The sequence below is a fragment of the Clupea harengus genome, chromosome 7 (assembly GCF_900700415.2).
Source record: "Clupea harengus chromosome 7, Ch_v2.0.2, whole genome shotgun sequence".
NCBI lineage: Eukaryota > Metazoa > Chordata > Actinopteri > Clupeiformes > Clupeidae > Clupea > Clupea harengus.
In genome coordinates, this window is record NC_045158.1 from 2481772 (window position 1) to 2502542 (window position 20771).

The following is a 20771-nucleotide window of genomic DNA, read 5'->3' on the forward strand; positions in this document are numbered from 1 at the left end:
ATTTCTTTCCGGCGACGGGCCCTGAAACTCCACGGGCCCAGGTGCTACCGCACCTGCTGCACCCCTATAGTTACCCCCATACATACATACATACATACACCCCATACTGATCAACAATGAAACAGTTGAAACAGTGGAGAACTTAAAATACCTAGGACATATTATCTTGGCAGTAGGTTATGCGTGTTAGTTTTGCATAGTTTGTGACAGACAGCATGTTGACGCATGTTGACGCATGTTTACGGATGGCTGATTTGGCTCCTTTTTTAATGTCTTTTGTGTGTTGTTCAAAGCTGAGTTTATTGTCCAGTTGAAACAGTTGAAACAGTGGAGAGGTCCTAGGTATTTTAAGTTCTCCACTGTTTCAACTGGACAATAAACTCAGCTTTGAACAACACACAAAAGACATTAAAAAAGGAGCCAAATCAGCCATCCGTAAACCCTAAGGACTCCATGTCGCCCGTCTCCTCCTACTGTTGTGCCACCCATCCTGCTCTCCTGTTCCATCCGTTTCTTCAACATGCTGTCTGTCACAAACTATGCAAAACTAAGAGATAGATAATAGGTCTCCCCTCATCCAACCTCTCAGAGCTCAATTGTAAGGCCATAACTCTCATTGCAATCACAACACCACTCCACTGTAATGCCCTCTGGGTGCAGGTACAGGTCCCTGAGGTGCAGAAGGGTTCACTTAGGCAAAAGCCTGGTACCCGCAGTCATTGAAGCACTAAACAGGATAACTCACTGAGGGAACTATAAGCTGTGTTTTCTTCTTTTGCCTGCTGCTGTGTGGGGTTGAGTACTAATATCATGTTACTGTTGTGTGTGTTGTCTTGCTGGATGTACTGCTGTAGTTAAATAAGTGCTTGAGACCCTGCTTACGATTCTGTTCAATAAAATGCACGTGTATGTCATCTCTGTATAGACTTTAGACCAATTATTCAGTGTTTGAAATATCTCTATATTGTGTGAATGTACCGCATACATTTTTTTATAGGTCTAGTTTTCTGCTAAAATATTTAATAGCAAAAATAGTCTACAGGACTGCCAGTGCTTTAAACTTCCAGTGGTTCCAGTAAGCCTACCCCCTGCCACCTACAGGTTCTCTACTATTTGGACCCATTTTACCTGGGCTCTGTATCAAGGAGAACACCACAGCAAAGCACAAAAGGATTGAGTTCATTTATTTTAGAGTTATACAACTAACAGAAAAGCTCATTAAAAATACACTGGGGAAAGAGCAGTACTAGGCAGGTTTCAAGTGCTGATTGAGGATAAATAGTTACATTTCACCACGGTCACGTATTGACTAATAACACACAAGTAGAACATCTTATATTTCATCCACACTACACAAAACCGTAATTGACACATCAAATTAAGTCTAGATATACCACCCTCCTATTGCTCCATGACAGCTGTTACGTGGGGAGCCGTATTGTGCGTTTGTTCTCCCTACTGCTCTCTCTGTCCCCCTCTACAGGTGACCTGGTGTCTAATTGGGCTGCGTTTGTGGGTTGGCCTTCGCCTATAAAAGACGCCCAGTTTATTCCATCGCTCTCTCTGGCTCTCTGGCTCACCCTTTCATTCCAGCCACACCCCGTCTCCGCTTCCGGGCGGACTCTGTTTTGGGCCTGCTGCACGGTGCTCTGCTGGCGCCCTGCTTTAGTCATTGTTTGTTGTGAGCGTTAGTTTGACGCGATCTACCCGGTTGGGTTTAGCGTAAAGTTAATATTTTACTTTATGTTTACTATAGAACTGGTGGTGTCAGGTGGTGGGTTTTTGGCACGCTTTAAGCTTAGTTTAAGTTCAGAGTAGGAAGATTCCCGGAAGACTCACCACACTAGTGATGGCGAAATGAAGCTTCATGAACCTTCAAAGCTTTCCAGCCAAACGTGTTGAAAAAAGGTTCACTACTCTAAGCATCGTTCGCTCTCTAGTGACACCTGCTGGTCAATAAAAATAAGGTGTAGGAAAGATTTTCTCGGGACAGTGAATTTGTTCAATTTGTTGTGGTGCGCAAGGCCTGCTAAAATAACATGCACAGAAACGTATGGTGAAAAAAACGTACCTCCATTAATTCAAATTTCATTGCATGCGAATACAATGACAATAAAGGCTTTATCGTTCTATTCTTTCTTATAGTAATTGTTTGACTTATAGATTTAGGGATTGTATGGTGGCACAACGGTTAGCGACGTCGCCTCATGCGCGGAACCCCAGTTTTGATTCCCAGTCATGATTTGATTCCCAGCGAATTTTCATCCAACGGTTTGTTTATAAACGCCTGCTAATTATCTTTAGTCTCTTCTGTATGCCGTTGGAACAGAGGTTAGTTAAAGTGTTTTTGGAATACTGGTCAGTACTTTTGTAAAACTAAAGGTAGTGAGTGTGCTTCAACATGGAGAAGGTGTTATTATTGTAACTCAGTTGCTTGTCACATATAATATAGATACACGAATAAAATAGATACTCATTAAACTAAAGGTCCGTGACAACATGAAATAACACAATAATAGGCTAATGTCAGGGAAGTCATACAAGCTACAAACAGACCTTATTAGGAGAAATCAAATCAAAGTGTTCCCACACGGGTGACGACTTTCTCTTCCTAACTGGCTCCATAACTCTATCTCAAATAATCTATACCAGGGGTTTTCAACCAGGGGTCCGTGGCCCCCTGGTGGTCCGCGACGGCATTGCAGGGGGTCCGCGACATGAGCCTATGTTGATCAGTTCACCATTGACCTGGGCCCGTCGACATATTTATGTCTGAATAGCCAAGTCGCATTGCCCAAAATACTGATGTAGACCCATATTCAGCGAAGAAATTACACTGACAAGTGTTATAGGCAGAATATGTGTGCGGGGGGAGGGGGCGTGGCAGCGGTTACAAACATGAAAAAGAAGGGTACGGGACTGTAAAATGTTTTGGGAATCACTTGCACTTGACTCAAATGAGGCTTCGGACGTCACCAGTGACGTCATTTCGGCAAAACGATACAAGCCTCGATACGCGCTCCGTCTGGAAGTGCTTCACTTTCGTGACACACACTCCGAAGCCTCGGGTTCATTTGTAACATCACTACACCACACTTCTTTGTCCTTTTGTTTGAACGGGAGTTTAGGTTCCCCTTTTTGATTTCTAAGCAGACTGTGTGAGGGTTTGTTTTTCTGTTTTGTTATTTGTTATTTTCGCCGCCACCATGTTCTTCCCTTAATTCTTGAGTTGACAATAAATATATCAAATTTCACCGTCACCATTTCTCTTGGCTCGTTTATGTTATGTTTGCCATTTCTTTAAGTTGATGGTTTCGTAACAACAGCAAAGGCATAAGACGATTCAGCAAATGACACACATTCACGCTGACATGCACACTGTCAACGCCAGGGAAGTAGGTAACATCTCAGAGCCTTACAGACCAAACACACTTTCCCAGAAGCAAAGAAATAAGCTCAGGAGTATAATAGAGAAAACACCACAAGCTGATTCTGCTGGCTTCCCTGCCACTGCTGCCGGAAGTGAGATTAGTGGTAAAAAAAAAAGAAAAAAAGTATAGCGCAAATTTTGATCGGCATGCCACAATGCATCAGCAAAGACAAGCCCCATATACAACAAAACGTAGGCTACCTTTAGGCCACCAGTTTACAAATCGTTACCTCAAAAGATGATCCGAAAGACATAATGCAATCTTTTTTTCACAAAGACTACTGTAGTATTCGGGCTAAATAGTCTATGTAAAATAAGCGTTACCTGATTTCACAGTCGAGAACATCTTGAATGAACAGAAAAGAAACAGTAGCGGCAACATGGTGACGGACGTTTTCGTTGCTTTCAGTTCTTCGGAATATTATGCCTCTAGGGTGTACTAATACACCTGATAGCCTATCAAACTTTGAACTTCCCCTATTTTCGGTTATTGAACGCACGATGAATGTGAGGTGTGTTACTGAAATTCTTTGAAGAAATGCACCCTTGTGCCCCAGATATTTCGTTCGTCATATTGTGTTCATCACATCTACAGCTAAAGCCTGCTGAACAGGATTGCAGGCGTCAATAGCAAGGATTAAAGGCTATTCGAGATTGATTTAAAACGGTGTGAACTAACTCTACTGTAAATTAGTGATTTAACACAGACATAATTAAAACAAAATGATACCATATTCGGTTGAGGTCTGTGGAACCTGCCATGCACCTTGACTTTATCCAGTCTATATCAGGAAATGTCAAAGGTAAATTAATTTTAACGTGAAAAGAGTAGTATAGTGAGTGTTGATGCAGGTGCTCAACACTGACATTGAGCTTGAGACTCCTGGTACAGAGCTTTCTCTTGGTGTTTTTACTTCTGTTCCAGCTTGCAGTGATTGCTTGCCGCTCCAGTGATTTGGTGTCCTGATGCATTGATATGGGGATTATGTGATTTGAGGGTCTTAGGCAAGGACAGAGGCAGAACCCCACAATAGTGTCCAAATCATAATGATTATGGACGCTCCTCAAACTCTGTACAGAATTTTCTTTCTAAAACCCAACTAAACTTCTGTAGGGCATGACAACAACTTTCAAAATCAAAGCTGGGTAACTACAGTGGCATGCCCCAACCTGTTTTATCTTCCTGTGGATTCCTCTTCCAGTCTTTTTGCACACAGGTAAATTAAGGTAACCACACTATAATTGTTTGGCATCTATTCTTAACACCTTTCCTTTAACTCATACACTTAATCTTTAACATCTTTGTCTTGTAATTAACAGACATCAGAACTTTTATTTTCTGTAATACAATAGGTGACTAACCTGCTTAACTGCTGCCAATTCATCAATTAAATGTTTGTGTCAAATTATCATCTATATATCCCCTGACAGGTTCTCACTCCTTATGGATTCTTTCAACATTCATAATTGGTTAGACTCCATTTCCTGAATTCAACCTGATCCTGATTTCTGGATGATATTACAGTAGGATACCATGACCTGGAGCAGCATAACTTCATACTAACTATACGTAGGCCCCTCGTGAATTCAGGTGACTGATATGTGAGGTTAAAACGTTTCAAGTTAAAGTAAATGCCTTTATTGTTATAATAACATATCGCTCTGAAAATTATGTGAGAATGCTGTGAATGTGTTCATTTGTGTGTGTGGGTTCCTGCCAGTTAGAGAGGTGGCGCTGCCAGCAAATTGGATGATTTTGATTTTGTTTTGAGATGAGTAAGAACTAATGAAAGAGACAACGGAGCACCGTTAGGACTGGAGGCATGTTGAATTAAGTGTTGTTAGAAAGTTTAAGTATCTGAGGTAGTATTGTTGGACATATGCATTGGAGTGTTTCACGTTTCCCAACGGGACTACATCTTGATGCGCAACACAAACCTGGGCAAAGGCGGCGGTTGCAGGAAAGTTTAAGTGAAGTTGTTAGCAGACTGTTAGTCCTGAGCTACGTACACTAGCCACTGACTGCATTCTCTCAAGAAGAGGGGGGAGATCGGGGGAGAAGAGGGTAACAGATTTCCACTGAACTATACGGGTAGTCGTGACTCGTGAGTGGATTACTTTTGTTTCACCTCGAATTGATGTTCCAACGGAAGTGCACCAGCTTTAAAAGTATACTGGTTTAACTGTTCACTTGCTTATATGTTGTGTAAATAAATATGTAATTCATGTTTTCGAATCTCCGAGTTCAAAACTGTACGAGTTGGGTAAAAGGTAATTTCAATGAGCTTCCCACCATCGTAGTTATATTTTCTCTAGACAAAATTAAATGAGCCGTATCATTGGTGGGAGGGCTACATGTATAAGGAGTTTATTGACACTGAGTTCTAGTTCTGCCAACCTAATATTTGGAAGTATACACAAAAACATGAACGGCCAAGCATAGTTCATAGTACAGAGGCCCTTCAACCACACAGATGGTAAGAAGTATTATTTTTCTTTAAAGGGTGTAAGCAGCTCTAAAGTCATCGTGCTGTGTGCTTGTGTCGGAGTAAGCCCTGGTGTCTGATCCGGCTAGGGATTCATGTCCAACAGAGGATGTCTGGTTGTGAGCTGCTGGACAGTGTGTCATTAGACAGACGGTGAGAGAGGACGCTTTTGATGGTGAGAGTGGAGAGATCATCCACTTTGACGTGCAGAAGGGCAAACTCTATCGCCAGCAGCTGTGGCCAATTACGTGGAGCAAAGCGTGGACTGATCTCATGACGTCACTGGTCACACATGTTTTCCAGCCTTTTTGTATCATCACATTGAAAAGGGAAAAGGGAAAGTGTTGGGAAGAGGTACTCAGAGAGGAATCTGGACTACAGGGCAGTAGCCTGCTTCAGTATGGATCTCCTCACACTCAACTGTTCTTCCGTTTGTGGTGAAGACTGATGCCGGTAAGAACACCGGCCTCGAGTTCAACTGTGTATATGTTTTTATATGTTTATATGTCTATATGTGTATGAGAGTCTATAGAGAACTTCTGTCCTTCCAATCTTAGTGTTCACATTTGGCTGCAGTTGAGTTAAATTACTTACACCCTTATATGAAATTATTTAAATGAAAATAATATTTATCACTTACATCAGGTGGAGGATTTATCAAGTCGTTGTCATTTTTCATGGTTCATTTTCATTGATATTTTCATCACTAAGTCTTTTTAAAAGTGAACTGTCCTGTAAAACCCCTTCTCACCAACAGGGTCTCATTTGTTGTTGGTGTTTGCAACATTCATCATTGGAGACACGCCGTTCCCAGAGTTCAGTGCGGTGGTGATGCTGGATGACGTCCAGCTGGGTTATTACGACTCAAATGTGAGAGTGTTTATTCTGCGAGGACTCAAGTCAGAGCCTGAGGATGTGACGCTTCAGGAGGACGCCGGTGTGGTCTTTGGACACGTGAACAGGGGCATGAAATACAGAGCCTCTCACCTGAAACAACGCTTCAACCACACAGGCGGTGAGTGTTTGGCCTGCAGAGAGACAGAGGGTGTGGCAGCCTACATGTGGGTCATGTTTACATTATGACTAAAGGGAGGAGATCTAATGATCCGATCCACTGCTCTCTCATGCACTGATTAACAGGTTTAAAGCCTAACTGTGGAGTAAAGTATTAAAAAGACCAACTATACGCACACACATGAAGCCTAATATTACACTGAGTCAAAACAATGTGCACTATAGCATTTCAACTCTGTGCAGTTATTATTAACATTCATGGTCTATTAGCACACATACTGATCACATGCAAGGCACTCTGGTTAAAAGCATGCTGTATGCTGTACAAATCGATTGTTTATAACTTCCCTGCAAAGTGATTGGGTACCGACCACATTAATGACCATACCAATACCAATATTGTTTTCTTCCTTCTGTGCTCCTCATGCAGGCGTCCATGTCCAGCAGAGAATCACAGGCTGTGAGTTGCTGGAGGATGACCAGCCTGGCCCAATGGCAATAAAGGACGCCTTCAATGGGCAGAGCGGAGATCAACTCTCCATCACCAACGACCAGCACAGTTTCTGGAGTCAGTGGCCAGCCATGTGGGACAATCTGCAGTTTGACCAGGTCAAGTGGCTGTATGAAAACCGCTACCATCCCATCTGTCTGAGGACCCTCAGGACAAACCTGAAGAAACAGAAGAACCGCGTTATGAGGAAAGGTATTGCATTTGCTGTCCTATTTCTGTAAAGTTGCTGTTTATGGATCCGTTTGCTGCTAATGCACACTTTATTATGAGTGTAACAGACATGCATTTACAGACATTACAGACATACTGTTAACAGATAGTTTATAATACTGACTACAGAAACACCTGTTCACCTGCACAGCTGAACACCTCAGTCTGGACAACAAGATCAATATCAACATAGGTATTACTATTCTCATTCCTTCTGCTTAGTCATGTTATCTACACTAATCTCAAGGTTGTATGATGTTGTCTAAACTATAACATAGCTGCACATAAAAAGCTCATCATTACACAGAGTGTGAATGTGATTGATTCCTACTGTTGCTCTTTCTTTAGACACTAAGCTAGAGCTCCATGATGTGACCTCAGTGCAGGGGCGGAGATCCCATTTCATTGTAGGGGGGGACAATACATGGTCAAATTTCAGAGAGTAATTCAGAGAGTAATTCCGAAAAAAATTGCTTTCACGAGAGCTAGCATAAACTGCTAAATACCGAATTCTCTTATCACATTTACAAACAGAAATTCGAAGTTATTTTATAATTATCTAAACAGCATTAAATGTACTAACACGAAATATTTATTTACAGACAAATAATGTCCAAAGTTCAAGAGAACTTGATGCTCAAAATAAGTTATAAAACAGCTCACGGACACTTCGACAGGGAATCGAACTAGGTACCTCTGTACCACTCCCACCCCATGTCGCAATACCAGCATAGTTAATGGACCGTAAGAAAAGATGACATTAATTTACCTTCAGATAATTTTACAAATCTGGAGAGGCACTGAGATGTAGACCTACGTTTATTAACTAGCATGAACCTGCCCCTGACAGCACAGTGTCCTAGACTGTCTAGCTAGCTATCTTAACGGTGTTAATTACCGGCATGCGTGTGTTATCGGCAAACGTTCACGTTGTCATGCCAATCCATTAATAAACGTATACTTGTGCATATCGATTAATACTTCGTAAATGAAGTTTAGAAAAAAACTTTTTCTTTACATGTTCTTACTGTGTTCGAGAATGAGGTAAATCTCTTTACATATCGTGTATCATAGCGACAGGGGACAGAGGAGGAAAGTCTGACAATCTGACCGTGTGTAGGCTACTGGGCTGATTACCTGAAACACGGAGCTGACGGTAGCTCTGCCCGTTGGAAACAGCATGTGAACCAACCCACTTTGAGGAATAGGGGGAACATGATTTTTCAACACTTAAAAAACACATTGTTTTACGTCTATAATTAGCACCGCTTGTGTTGTCGTATTTTTATTTCATATTACTATATTTTTCAAAAAAAAAATGTTTTGTTTCCAATCGGGAATCTCCGCCTATGTCTCAGTGATCACAGTGATTGTGGTGGTGATAGGTGCAGGTCTGATTGTCCTGGCAGCAGCCATTTATTTAATGTGGCAACGCAAAGGTGAGTTGGAGGATTTGTGTCTAAAGTGTAAAAGTGTGTGTAGCATAGTGTGTGCTAACTTGTCAGAACCAGTAGCCTATATCCCTTCAGATCTGTGATGGGGAAATATGATTTTATCTTCACAAATCCTATCTACTCCAGGATCAAGAATATCTCCCCAGAGCAGTTACAGTAGTGCCTCTCGTAAGTATTCAAACACAATACTACTGCCTCCATATTAAGTATTTAAATACAATACAACTGCCTCCAGTAAGTATTCAAGCCAGTTAGTTCTGTAGAACAGAAAGGGACTTTCCACTGTGTTGTTTTATAGTCAGCAGTAGGCAAAGGAAGTTTAGTTGGACTTACTGGTTTTAGACTGACAATAACAATAACAATAACAACAACAAAATGTCTGTACAGATGTTGAGGAGCACCCTTAATAATTATGATTTAGACACAATTGTGGGGTTCTGCCTCTCTCCTTGGCTAAGATCCTAAAATCACATAATCCCTATATCAATGCATCAGGACACCAAATCTCTGGAGCTACAAGCAATCACTGCAAGCTGGAACAGAAGTAAAAACACCAAGAGAAAGCTCTGTACCAGGAGTCTCAAGATCAATGTCAGTGTTAAGCATCTGCATCAACACTCACTATATAGGCTACTACTCTTTTCAGGTTTAAATTAATTGATCTTTGGCATTTCCTAATATGGACTGGATAAAGTCAAGGTGCATGGCAGGTTCCACAGACCTCAACCAAATATGATATCATTTTGTTTTAATTATGTCTGTGTTAAATCACTCATTTACAGTAGTTAGTTCACACCTTCTTACATCAACCTTGAATAGCCTTTTAATCCTTGCTATTGACGCCTGCAATCCTGTTTTGCAGGTTTTAGCAGCAGATGTCATTAACAAATTATTAAAACGAAATATCTGGGGCATGTGTGTGCATGTTTTCTAACAAAGCATCCCAATAAGAACACAGCTCACATTTATCGTGCGTTCAGGGAGCTGGAAATAGGGGTAGTTCCGAGTTTGACAGTCTATCGGGTGTATTCTTCCACTCGGAGGTGGGAACTTACCAGAACGCTCCTCCTTCTGGCGAGAGAAGTACAAACTAGAGGCATATGTTCTGAATAACTGAAAGCAAAACAGGATACATCTGTCACCATGTTGCCGCTACTGTTCCTTTTCTGTTCCTTCCAGATTTTCTCGACTGTGAACTCAGGTAATGCTTATTTTACATAGACTATTTAGCCTGAATACTGCAGTGGTCTTTGTGGGAAAAAAGATTGCAATGTGTCATACACTATTTGTTTCGGATCATCTTCTGAAGTAAAGATTGGTATACTTGTGGCTTTAAGGGACATTTTGTGTCGTATTTGTTCATGGGAAAATGGATATATGGGACTGGTCTTTGTTGATCGGGAGAGAGAGGGACCAGGGCTGTGGTGCTGGGAAGTGGCTGATATTTCCCCGCCACTAACGCATCTGGAGAAGTACCATCGTGGCATAACGCAGATACAAATTTGGAGTAGCCTACTTAACGTGCGATCACAGGGTTTTTTTTTTTTTTTTTACCACTAAGCCAACGTCAGCAGTGGCAAGGATGCCAGCAGCATCAGCTTTTTTCTATATTTAACTCCTGTGCTTCTTTCTGTGCTTCTGAGGAAGTGTGTTTGGCCTGTAAGGCTGTGAGGTGTGTTACCGCCTTCCCGGCGTTACCAGTGTGAATGTGTAGGGCGAGAGCGAGTGTTTCTTTCTTGTGCTGAATAATCTCATTGCTGTCATGGAGCAATAGGAGGGTGGTATATCTAGACTTAATTTGATGAGTCAATTACGGTTTTATGTAGTGTGGATAAAAATAGGATTTTCTACTATAATAAGTCAATACGTGACCGTGATGAAATGTAAAAAATTAACTATTTATCCTCAATCAGCATTTTAAATCTAAAATAAATGCTCTGCTGTGTTCTCCTTGATTCAGTGCCCAGGTAAAATGGGTCAAAGTAGTAGAGAACCTGTAAGGGGCAGTGTGTAGGCTTACTCCGCACCCAAACCTCTATCTACAAACTGGAAGTTTCACAGCACTGGCAGTCCTGTAGACTTCAAAAGAAAAGTTTTTGATGTACATTCACACAATATAGATATTTAAAACACTGAATAATTGGTCTAAAGTCTATACAGAGATGGCATACAGGTGCATTTCATTGAACAGAATCGAATGCGGGGTCTTTCAAGCATTTATTTAACTATTTTGTTATCTTGTCGATTTTCCAAAATCCCATTTCATTTTCAAGTCAATTGAAAAAGGCTATTTTCAATTCATCCCTTTGTTCTGACACACAGCTCGGCATCCATCTTACATCTGTGTTGTTAATGATTATAATACTCCAAAATTGTGTCCCATGCAGGAATTCCAACATCTAACATCGTCTGTATAGGGGTAACACATATGCTTAGTTAAGTAGTTGATATTCAATATGTTTCAAACAAGATCGGGATCAATTCATCAGAGCACAGAGTAGGTCTACATTATCATGGAGGTGTCAGGTTTTATGGAAATCATATCTTACTGGTTTACACAGGACGTAGGCTAAACTTTTAAATATTCATGTGCATACATATTTTCACAGGCTCTCATTCTCTGTGGGCTCTTTCAACAATGATTATCGGAGACACCCCGTTTCCAGAGTTCAGTGTGGTGGTGATGCTGGATGACATCCAGGTGGCCTACTATGATTCAGATGTGGAGAACCTGATCTACAGACAGTATGAGTCAGTTCATGAAGATGAAGAGAAAAAGGATGCAAGCGTTTTATTTGGAGACCAGTATGAAGACATGAATATCTTCGTCTATGAACACCAGCTCAACCGTATCAGCGGTAAGTGTGTGGTGCCTCCTTAAGTGCCATTCATTCAGCACTATCGTTGCTTATTGCAGTGTAGGTATGTGATGGGGTTCATTGCTTTGAATGTAAACAGGGTGACCAGGTGTTCCGCTTTGCGTTGTAGAGATGGCAAACTCAAGTCACTCATTAAACAGAACCGGGTTAACAAATCGCTTTAGTTACTTGGTCAGCTGGGACCGATGAGACGGTAGAGTTGCAGCTCAACTCTTACTACAAGCCTAATTTTCATCCAGACACTCAGCAGGGACTTGGGATAGCTCGACGGGATCAGGAGACTCAGGAGGTAAAGATGAGGGACTTGAGAAGAGGCAGTTGGTGTAACAGGTAGGACCCCACTCGAGAATATGACCGGTTACCCAGTCAATGTGGCGGATGTGGCGGTTGTGGCGGTTGAGCCAGGGGAATCCCAGAACCACTGGGAACTCTGGTGAATGGATTAGGTTCAGGGAGCTCTCTTCACGGTGGTCTCCGGACTGCAACCGCACAAGAGATGTTGCCAGGGTCACTTTGCCATCACCCTGTACGCGACCGTCGAGAGCAGTGACTGAGAGTGGGGTCTTAAGAGCTGCTATAGGAATCTTGAGTCGGTGGGCTAGTTTAATGTCCATGAAATTACCAGACGCCCCGGAGTCAACCAGGGCCTGGCAAGAGTACTTGTGCTCTCCCCAAGAGATGGTGATCGGCACATAGACTGCTTGACCAGGGGACCCGGGAGACAAGGTAGTGCCCTTCACAACCCTCCCTTGGCTGGAAGGACGTGCTCTTTTCCGAAGAGCTTGGGGCAGGATGCTTAGAAGTGGCTTGATTCTCTGCGTTAGATGCAGCACCTCTCCCGTCTTCAGCAGTCCCTCTACACTGCGGAAAAGCAGGTGCATCCCATCTGCATGGAGCTTTCAAGGAGTCTGAAAGGCTGTGGTGAAAAGCGAAACAAAAAAATTCCATCCACTCTCGGCAGCAAGTGTACGAAAAGCTATCGCAAAGTCTGCAACACTGCCTCTGCCCTGGCGGATGGACATAAGTTGCTTTCCTGCTTTTGGGCCGGTAGCACCCCGATCAAACCTCCTGCTGACTGGACAGGGCCTGACTGTGGTCCTGGTGGCTCCAAAGCTGCTCAGGGCAGCCATATATTCTCAAACTCGGTCGGGGTAGACGCATCTGCTAGGTCCATGATGACAGAGTCTTTCTGTCAGGACGGTGTCAGGGATTGACAGACCGCTGGATTGCTAGACCAGTGTGTTGTGTTGTGTTACAGGCGGAGCAAAGGTAGGACCCAAGTGCAGATATTTTGTAAAAGGTCTTTATTTCCCAAAAAAACAGAAGATCCAGATGAAATAGAGGGAAAAATCATAAAAAATCCAAAACATTATTTCTCCTTGCCAAAAGTAGGGCTGAAAATCTAGGTGAAGACAAAACTCAAGAATGCAAAAGAAAATAGAAACATCTAACTGCTAAACAGTAGGTAAGAAAACTAGAAAATCGAAAACAGACAAAGACAGGAAGTAAACATAATGCACATGTAGACGCACCAGGCAGAGAGCCAAACATTGGGCCTCATTCTCGAACGCAGTTAAGAACAAGTTAGGAAGAGATGTCTTCTTAACTCCACTTACGCCGTTCCCGGGACAAGTCTGGCATTCATGAAAGTTTCTCATCTGGGATTCGTTCTTAACTTAGACCAGAATTTAACAGACATCCTCGGATTTAAATAATTATAATAATAATAAATATATGAATATTTGTATCATTAACAATTACGTTTCACATTTATAGTCATGTTTCTACGAGGCATCATGATATCCTAAAATAAATAAAAGCACTACACGAACACTGCAAAGGTAAGTGAATAAATAAATAAGCACTAAATAGAAAGCCATAAATATAGCTAAATATAGCCATAGTGGAATAGAATGGACACATCTACATTCTGCGACAGTACCTCCACCTCTGCACCAGTAAAGTTAGGTCTGTGATTACTGACCTGTGCACTACCGGTGTTTGCTTTCCGCTTTGACATGACTGTCGATCAGGCCCGGGGTGGGTAATCGGGAGAATCGGGAGAGTTCCCGGTGGGCCGCTTCACTTCTGGGCTGATCAAGAATTTTATTTTTTGACATTTGTCACGCTAGTCCATCTTCTCTTAAAGTAGGCTACACACGTTCCGCATTCTGACACCGCAGCCTCTGCATGGGTTGTACCATGCCAGGGAGTTCTCCCCTCCCAAATAGAGTTGGTTGGGTCCATAGCCCGTCTTTTCCAAAAAGTTCTCAGACTACCGATAGCTGGGCCGGCCCTACCGCAACGATACGCGTCAGGGAGGATGGATGGCAGGAAGAGGGGCTGAAAAAGCAATGTTGAAAAAAAGAAAGGCATTGGAGGAGGATGCGGCCAAATGTGCCAAGCTTACCGATTTATTTTCAAGAGGACAAACACAAGTGGCAACTGGTAAAGAGAGACATAGGCCTAATGATTAGCAAGGTAACTATTAGGCTAACGTTGTAGCGTTGGTTAATATCGTTGTAGCGTTGTCAACCTATTCGCAAGCAAAATATTACCAGATATTAAAAGCAGCTGTATGTATGCAAATCCAGCTCTACGAGAATGTGCATTCAATTTAAGACTCATCATTCGGGGGAGCAGAGCTGAGAACACTTAGGCTGTTTAAGAACCCATTTTCAGGTGTTCATGAGATCTTTTCTTACGTTGGTCTTTCGAAGTTCGGAAGAAGATATTTAAGAAGACACTTAAGAACATTTTCGAGAATGAGGCCCAATGTCCCAACTCATGACAAGATAAAGTCGTCTGATCTGCCGTTTAGTCAATCTGTGCACCTTGTGCATCGATTACAAACAACATAGCCTGCCACTGATACAACCATACAGTAAAACTGATCTAGTCTCATAACTCATACAGTCAGCATCATTTGTTCAATTAGTATGAGCCACTTGAGATAATGGAAATAAATAGGCCAATATGAGACCATAAATGTGGACGAAAATAATCCTGCGTTTAAAATGCCTTTCTCATTTAAGCTCATTTGGCTTCTTACACGTGACTGGATCAAGTCGTCAAAGAAAGAGCAACCTTTGTTGCGAGTCTGCCATGTTGTGCGCTGTGTGGAGGAAGTTCCCCCATTCCACTCATTCAGTCCATATCAGCGAATCTGCGCGTTGTAAGAAGTTCCGCTGATTCACACAGTCAGGATAATGATTTGGATTAGCGATTTTCGAGTTCCCTGTTTCCGGTTTCCCTGACCCACTCAGTCAGCCCACCTGCGTCCCCTGAGGCAAAGGATGACTTGTGGTGGCAACCAAGTCCTTATGTGTATGGAAGTTATGGAACTTATGGCAGCTACTTGCTAAAGGCTAGGCAGACGTACTAAGGGTATGTTTTAATGAGATTGTAAAGGTTATTAGGAGAGTAGTGAGTGACTCAATTAATCGTTTTAAATTGTATAGGTCGCCTGGTGTATGGAGCAGGTGTAGGACCGAAAGGATCCGAGTTAATACAGGACGCTGAATAATTACTCCCGAGTTGGTAAAGGGATTTGAATGAATCAGGATTCGCCCAACACTATTTTATTGTACTGCACAGTATTTTGACCCTTTGTACCTCATCCTGCATATTGAGACAATATCCTGAATTTCCATTTTCATGGAAGCGTTCTTTGACCCGCCCGGTACATGAGCCGCTGTTGACATTGGGACACAGTTTCTACTCTACTTCAGTAGTAGAACGCTGAAACCGGCAACAGCAAAACAGCTATACAATGTAATGGGGCAAGCATACATGACAAAGTAAACTGCTTGTTTTCGCCACTGACAGGCTCATACATCTTATTATAAGTGTCTGATAACATGGAACGGATCCTTACAGAGATACACATGTGTCTGTTTCCCCGATAACTGTGAAGGAACTGTGGGAAAATTACTCTTGTTTTTGTTTTTACTTTTGTTTTACTGCTTTCTTTTCTTCTAGGCTCTGACGTAGCACCCCATTCAGTGCCTGTAGTCGATTACTTCTTGTTTTGTAAACATTAGAAAACAGCCCCCTCCCTACGATAATCGACTACTCAATACTGGACCAATTTAGATCATTTTTGTCCCTACTAAACATTTGACTCAAAATGAGTGAAAATAAGGCCCAAGTTTTCTGCTAAAAGTTTCCTTTTCATTTGTACATTGCCCCTATTCCATTTGCCCCCTTTCCTCACTGGAAAACGGTCAAATGTAACGTTGTAAAATCACTGCCTGCCATTCTGATCTCTCGCTTTGAATCAGTGGAATGTTGACGTTGAACAATTCAATGGTTGAGAAAATCAAACGCAGAGTGATTACTAGCGGTGAAGAGTCCAAGTGGGGTTGTTCCAGGATAGCCTCACTCATGGAATGCCTTTAGTCCAATCAGAAATGAATCAATTGTTTGACCAGACCTAACTGTTAACATAACAGATCATTTCAGGATGTTATAAAAACTGCAATTATAGTCATGTCAGTGATGATGATACAAGTCCTGCATGAGGCAGTGTTTTCTTTTTGTTAGCAAGCCTAGAACCTATGATTTCACACAAATGTCTACAAGTTTTTGGTTAGCCAGGCTGGCACTGCCAACTCTGTGCATCTTTGCATATCATTAGTTAATGTAATGCTCGGTTTCATCATTCAAAGGGAAACATCATTCATTTATGTTACCCCTGTAACAGATTTTTTTGTTAACTTTTGCTACGTTTCCTTGGAACAAAGCACTTTCTACATTTATATAAGTATTTAGATAACCCAGTGGTGTCAGATGTTTACCTGGCCAAACTTCAGAAATGTAGTATTACTGTTGGTTCCATCAGTTAGAAAATGTCAGAAATCTTTATGTTCATATTTAATATTCATTTTGAAAACTAACTGAAAACAACAGTGGTTAATGTTGACAATAGTTGCTAATCATATCAATAATAGTTGCTGTATTAAGCGCCACTGTATGACCATTTCAATGGAGGTACTAATTTATTTTTCTCTGCCAAAGGAGTACAAACTATACAGAGATTGGCTGGTTGTGAGCTACTTGATGATGACACCCCTGGTCCACTCCGAATGTGGAATTCTGTCAACGGAGTGAATGACTCAGCGTTGCAATTCAATGTGCAACAGAAGACTCTTCAGACTGAAGGTTTACAGCAGCTAAAGTTGAGCCCTAGGTCACGTTTTTATTTTGGGTTGTTAGAGTTGCGGTACGCAAAAGTCTACAGCCCAATCTGCTTTACATTCCTAAAGAATTGCCTTCACAAGAAGAAAAATGAGATGATGAGAAAAGGTAAGATAGTCGTCTTTTGTGTTTATAAGATAAGATATTCAATGATTATTTGTTTCTCTCTAGAGAGTAGGATTACAACTAGAGTAGTATTAACAACTAAGTTTCATCCTCTGCAGTGAAGCCCAGAGTCATTCTCCTCCAGAAGACCCTCCCAGACTCTGGAGGGGTCAAAGTGACCTGCCTGGCCACTGGTTTCTACCCCCGTCACATCAACCTGACCCTGCTCAGAGACGGCCAGCCTGTGTCTGACCACCAGATCACTGAGGGGGAGCTGCTACCTAATCTAGATGGAACTTACCAGATGAGGAAGAGCCTGGAGGTCAGCACAGAGGATCTAAGAGTGAAACACCATTACTCATGTACAGCTGAACACCTCAGCCTGGACAACAAACTAAACGTCCAACTGGGTAATTGTCAGAAGAGCTATTTATCTTGTATGTGTCCTCTACCTATGGCAGTTCTAATGTATTATTATCCCATTGGCCACGTATCTTCTTTAGGATCAGATGAAAATGTTCATTATTCATTTCTATTTGTAGACCTTGAGCCATTGGTTCGAGCTATCTTCCTGCGCCGTAGAAGACACAGGTAAAACAGAAAGATACAGCATACAACAACAACAAATCTACTAATTGATTTCCATTTTTGTGTTTCTAGCAAATTATGCTTGATCCGAAAAAAAGGGTTTGTAAATTATCTGTTATTCTTATTATCTATTGTTTCATTATAAATTATCTAAATTCAGTGACTGTCATTGTTGTCTAATTGAAATGGGCAAAGTTATTGATTTAGGGATGACACAGTTTCTCTTCTAATATCTCCATCACTGTGTGTTTCAGCTCCACCCTCTGATTATGTTCCTGCCCAGAGCTCTGGGGACTCTAATCTGGAAATGAATCAGAACCAGAATCTGGAGCTGTAGATTCTGACTTTGATCTTTTTATCAATACTCTTGTTAGTATACATATCCTGTTCAGTTCAATATTTTCATATTTTTATGGACTTTTAAGGAAGATTTTGTTGTGAAATCTCACTTCAATTCTATGCCTTATTAATATGAAACTCATTTCATGCAAAATTCTAAGGTCTAAAAAAAAAAAAAAAAACTTTCTTGTAATAGTCTCATTAGTTGTAGAATTTTGTGGAGTTTTTGGTGTGCTTCTGAAATATTAGTTTGAAGAACTAAGTCTTCATACCTATTGTCTTTAAGTGTAACAGGCCTAAACATTTTCCTAATGTTCCCCATTAAATAAAAAAAAATGTAACTTTTATGCAAGAAGAATGCTTTTATAATGTTAATAATTTGACACATTTACTTAAAGTTTTCCCATTTGGTGGTTTGTTACATTACATTCTTAGGTGTGTGCGGGGGTTCAATTATACGGGGGCACAGGTTTATTACTCAAATCACACTATTGTTTTCCTTGAATGCCTGCTGCTGCGTCTTGTATGAAATGTGCTATACAATATGCTAGTTTATTTTAATATACTTAGTTTTGTTAAAATGGAACAATTTAAAGTATATATGGTGTAATAAAAAATTACTTTTTAAAATACATTTGCATATATACATTTGCATATATACATGGTACAAACAAAAACAGCTTAGTGGGTATACACTGTGCTCATAGGGTTACTGTTACAGGGGTAAGGAGAGTAGGAACAGAAAAAAAAATGTTGGTGGTGGCAATAATATATATTGCATATAAATGCTAGTATGGGGGTAGAGTAAGTGTACAGCAGTACGGTGGTGATGGGTGCATATGGAAAAAAGAAGACAGAGTGAGTTGGTAGAGTTTGGCTGTCCACATGCGTAAATGAGAAGAAGTGGTGGTGAGGAGCACATGTTTCCACATCCATCAGTGATTGGATCATGCTATAAGGGAAAGAGAACATTTTTGTTAGTAGACATCAATTTGGGAAACAGGAGATCCTTTTAGGTAGTCAATTAACAGTAGGCAATATGGCCATTTTATCAGTATTAATATAAGCATTAGCAATGTGATATAAAAGGAGAGGGAGAGAGAGAGAGGCTGCCTGGGTAGGTGTATGGGAATATTATTTAGCATTTTGTTTTGTTATGTTTAGTTATGGTTGGCTGACATGGTGCATGCAGATTTAAGTTAGGATGGCAGGATACACAGCAGTGCCTAACGGGCTGGAGACAGCCACAACACTTGCCGTATGCTGTACCCGGGATCCGTAAAGGCCCTCCTTCACGAGACTGCCCGACACACAACAAATACACAATACACAACACAACACAACATCGGTTCACATCGGTGAACTGTCATTGTTTGACTTGAAAAACAAATGTCACAACAAGACATTGCAATTACTATAACTTTAACTATAACATTAGGAACACTATGAATTGTAAAGAACAGTAACTCTATACTCAAAATGAAAGAATTAAATCATTATTGTCTGCAAAATGGAAAAGGGAATCCAAAACAATGAAAAAACAGGTCTTCCAGAAAGAAAAAGGAATCTAAACTTTTAAAATGCCACTCATTCAAATGTCCACACAACAGGTCAAGCCCCTATGCAAAACCACATTTTTGAAAGTGAGTGCAAAATAATTACTGCCCAGCCCTAAACCTATTTTGGAATACCTCAAAGGTGCATTTCATCCCTGGGGAATGATCGGGGGACTATAAAAGGCCAATGAGGATATAGAAAGCACTTGGTAGGTCCCTGATGCTGACAACACTGTCCTCAAGTGCCATTCCTTCTAGTTAACTCTGAGCACCTACGTTGCCTTTTAAGACTATAAGATCCTTGGTGAAAGACTCCTCAGGATATTTGGTTTGTTAGAAACAGTTAAAACATGGGTCACAAGTTTTATTTCCAGGGAACACATGCAGTCACCATGTATACCCACCCTCCATTGGATGTTGTCTACATAAAAACTGTCTGCTAATTGGCACACATTCCTCCTATGGCATTTACCAGATACAGGTGTGGACTTCACCAGTAGGCAAAGGAAATTTAGTTGGACTTACTGGTTTTAGACTGACGAGAATAGAAAAGAATGTCTGTATAGAGTTTAAGGAATGTCCATAATCATTATGATTTGGACACAATTGTGGGGTTCTGTCTCCGTCCTTGCCTTAGACTCTCAAATCACATAATCCCCATGTCAATGCATCAGGACACCAAATCACTGGAGCTGCAAGCAATCACTGCAAACTGGAACAGAAGTAAAAACACCAAGAGAAAGCTTTGTACCAGGAGTCTCAAAATCAATGTCAGTATTGAGCACCTGCATCAAAACTCACTATATAATATTCTTTTTATGTTAATATGCATTGACCTTTGGCATTTCCTAATATGGACTGGATAAAGTCAAAGTGCATGGCAGGTTCCACAGACTTCAACCGAATATGGAATAATTTTGTTATAATTGACCGATCGCCAGGGCCCCCGCCCCCTTAGTTACTGTTGCTACGTCCGACACAATTCCCGGAACTGTAAAGC

At 41.3% G+C, this 20771-nt stretch overlaps 2 protein-coding genes across 2 annotated transcripts in view; one reads left to right on the forward strand and one right to left on the reverse strand.

Moving 5' to 3' along the window:
* LOC105894511 (major histocompatibility complex class I-related gene protein-like) overlaps window positions 1-20771 on the reverse strand; it is a 100272-nt gene that overhangs the window by 41557 nt on the left and 37944 nt on the right. The window lies entirely within an intron of this gene.
* On the forward strand, window positions 9759-18821 carry LOC116221046 (major histocompatibility complex class I-related gene protein-like). The gene is made up of 6 exons (XM_042708192.1): window positions 9759-10306; window positions 11715-11963; window positions 17004-17291; window positions 17408-17698; window positions 17831-17879; window positions 18131-18821. The coding sequence occupies exons 1-6, from the start codon at window positions 10249-10251 to the stop codon at window positions 18141-18143; spliced, it is 948 nt and encodes a 315-aa protein (XP_042564126.1). The 5' UTR covers window positions 9759-10248; the 3' UTR covers window positions 18144-18821.

Coding starts and splice junctions, on each gene's coding strand:
- LOC116221046 (XM_042708192.1), top strand. CDS start 10,249: ATGTTGCCGCTACTGTTCCTTTTCTGTTCCTTCCAGATTTTCTCGACT. Junction 11,964..17,003: donor CCAGCTCAACCGTATCAGCG/GTAAGTGTGTGG, acceptor TCTCTGCCAAAG/GAGTACAAACTATACAGAGA. Junction 17,292..17,407: donor AAATGAGATGATGAGAAAAG/GTAAGATAGTCG, acceptor CATCCTCTGCAG/TGAAGCCCAGAGTCATTCTC.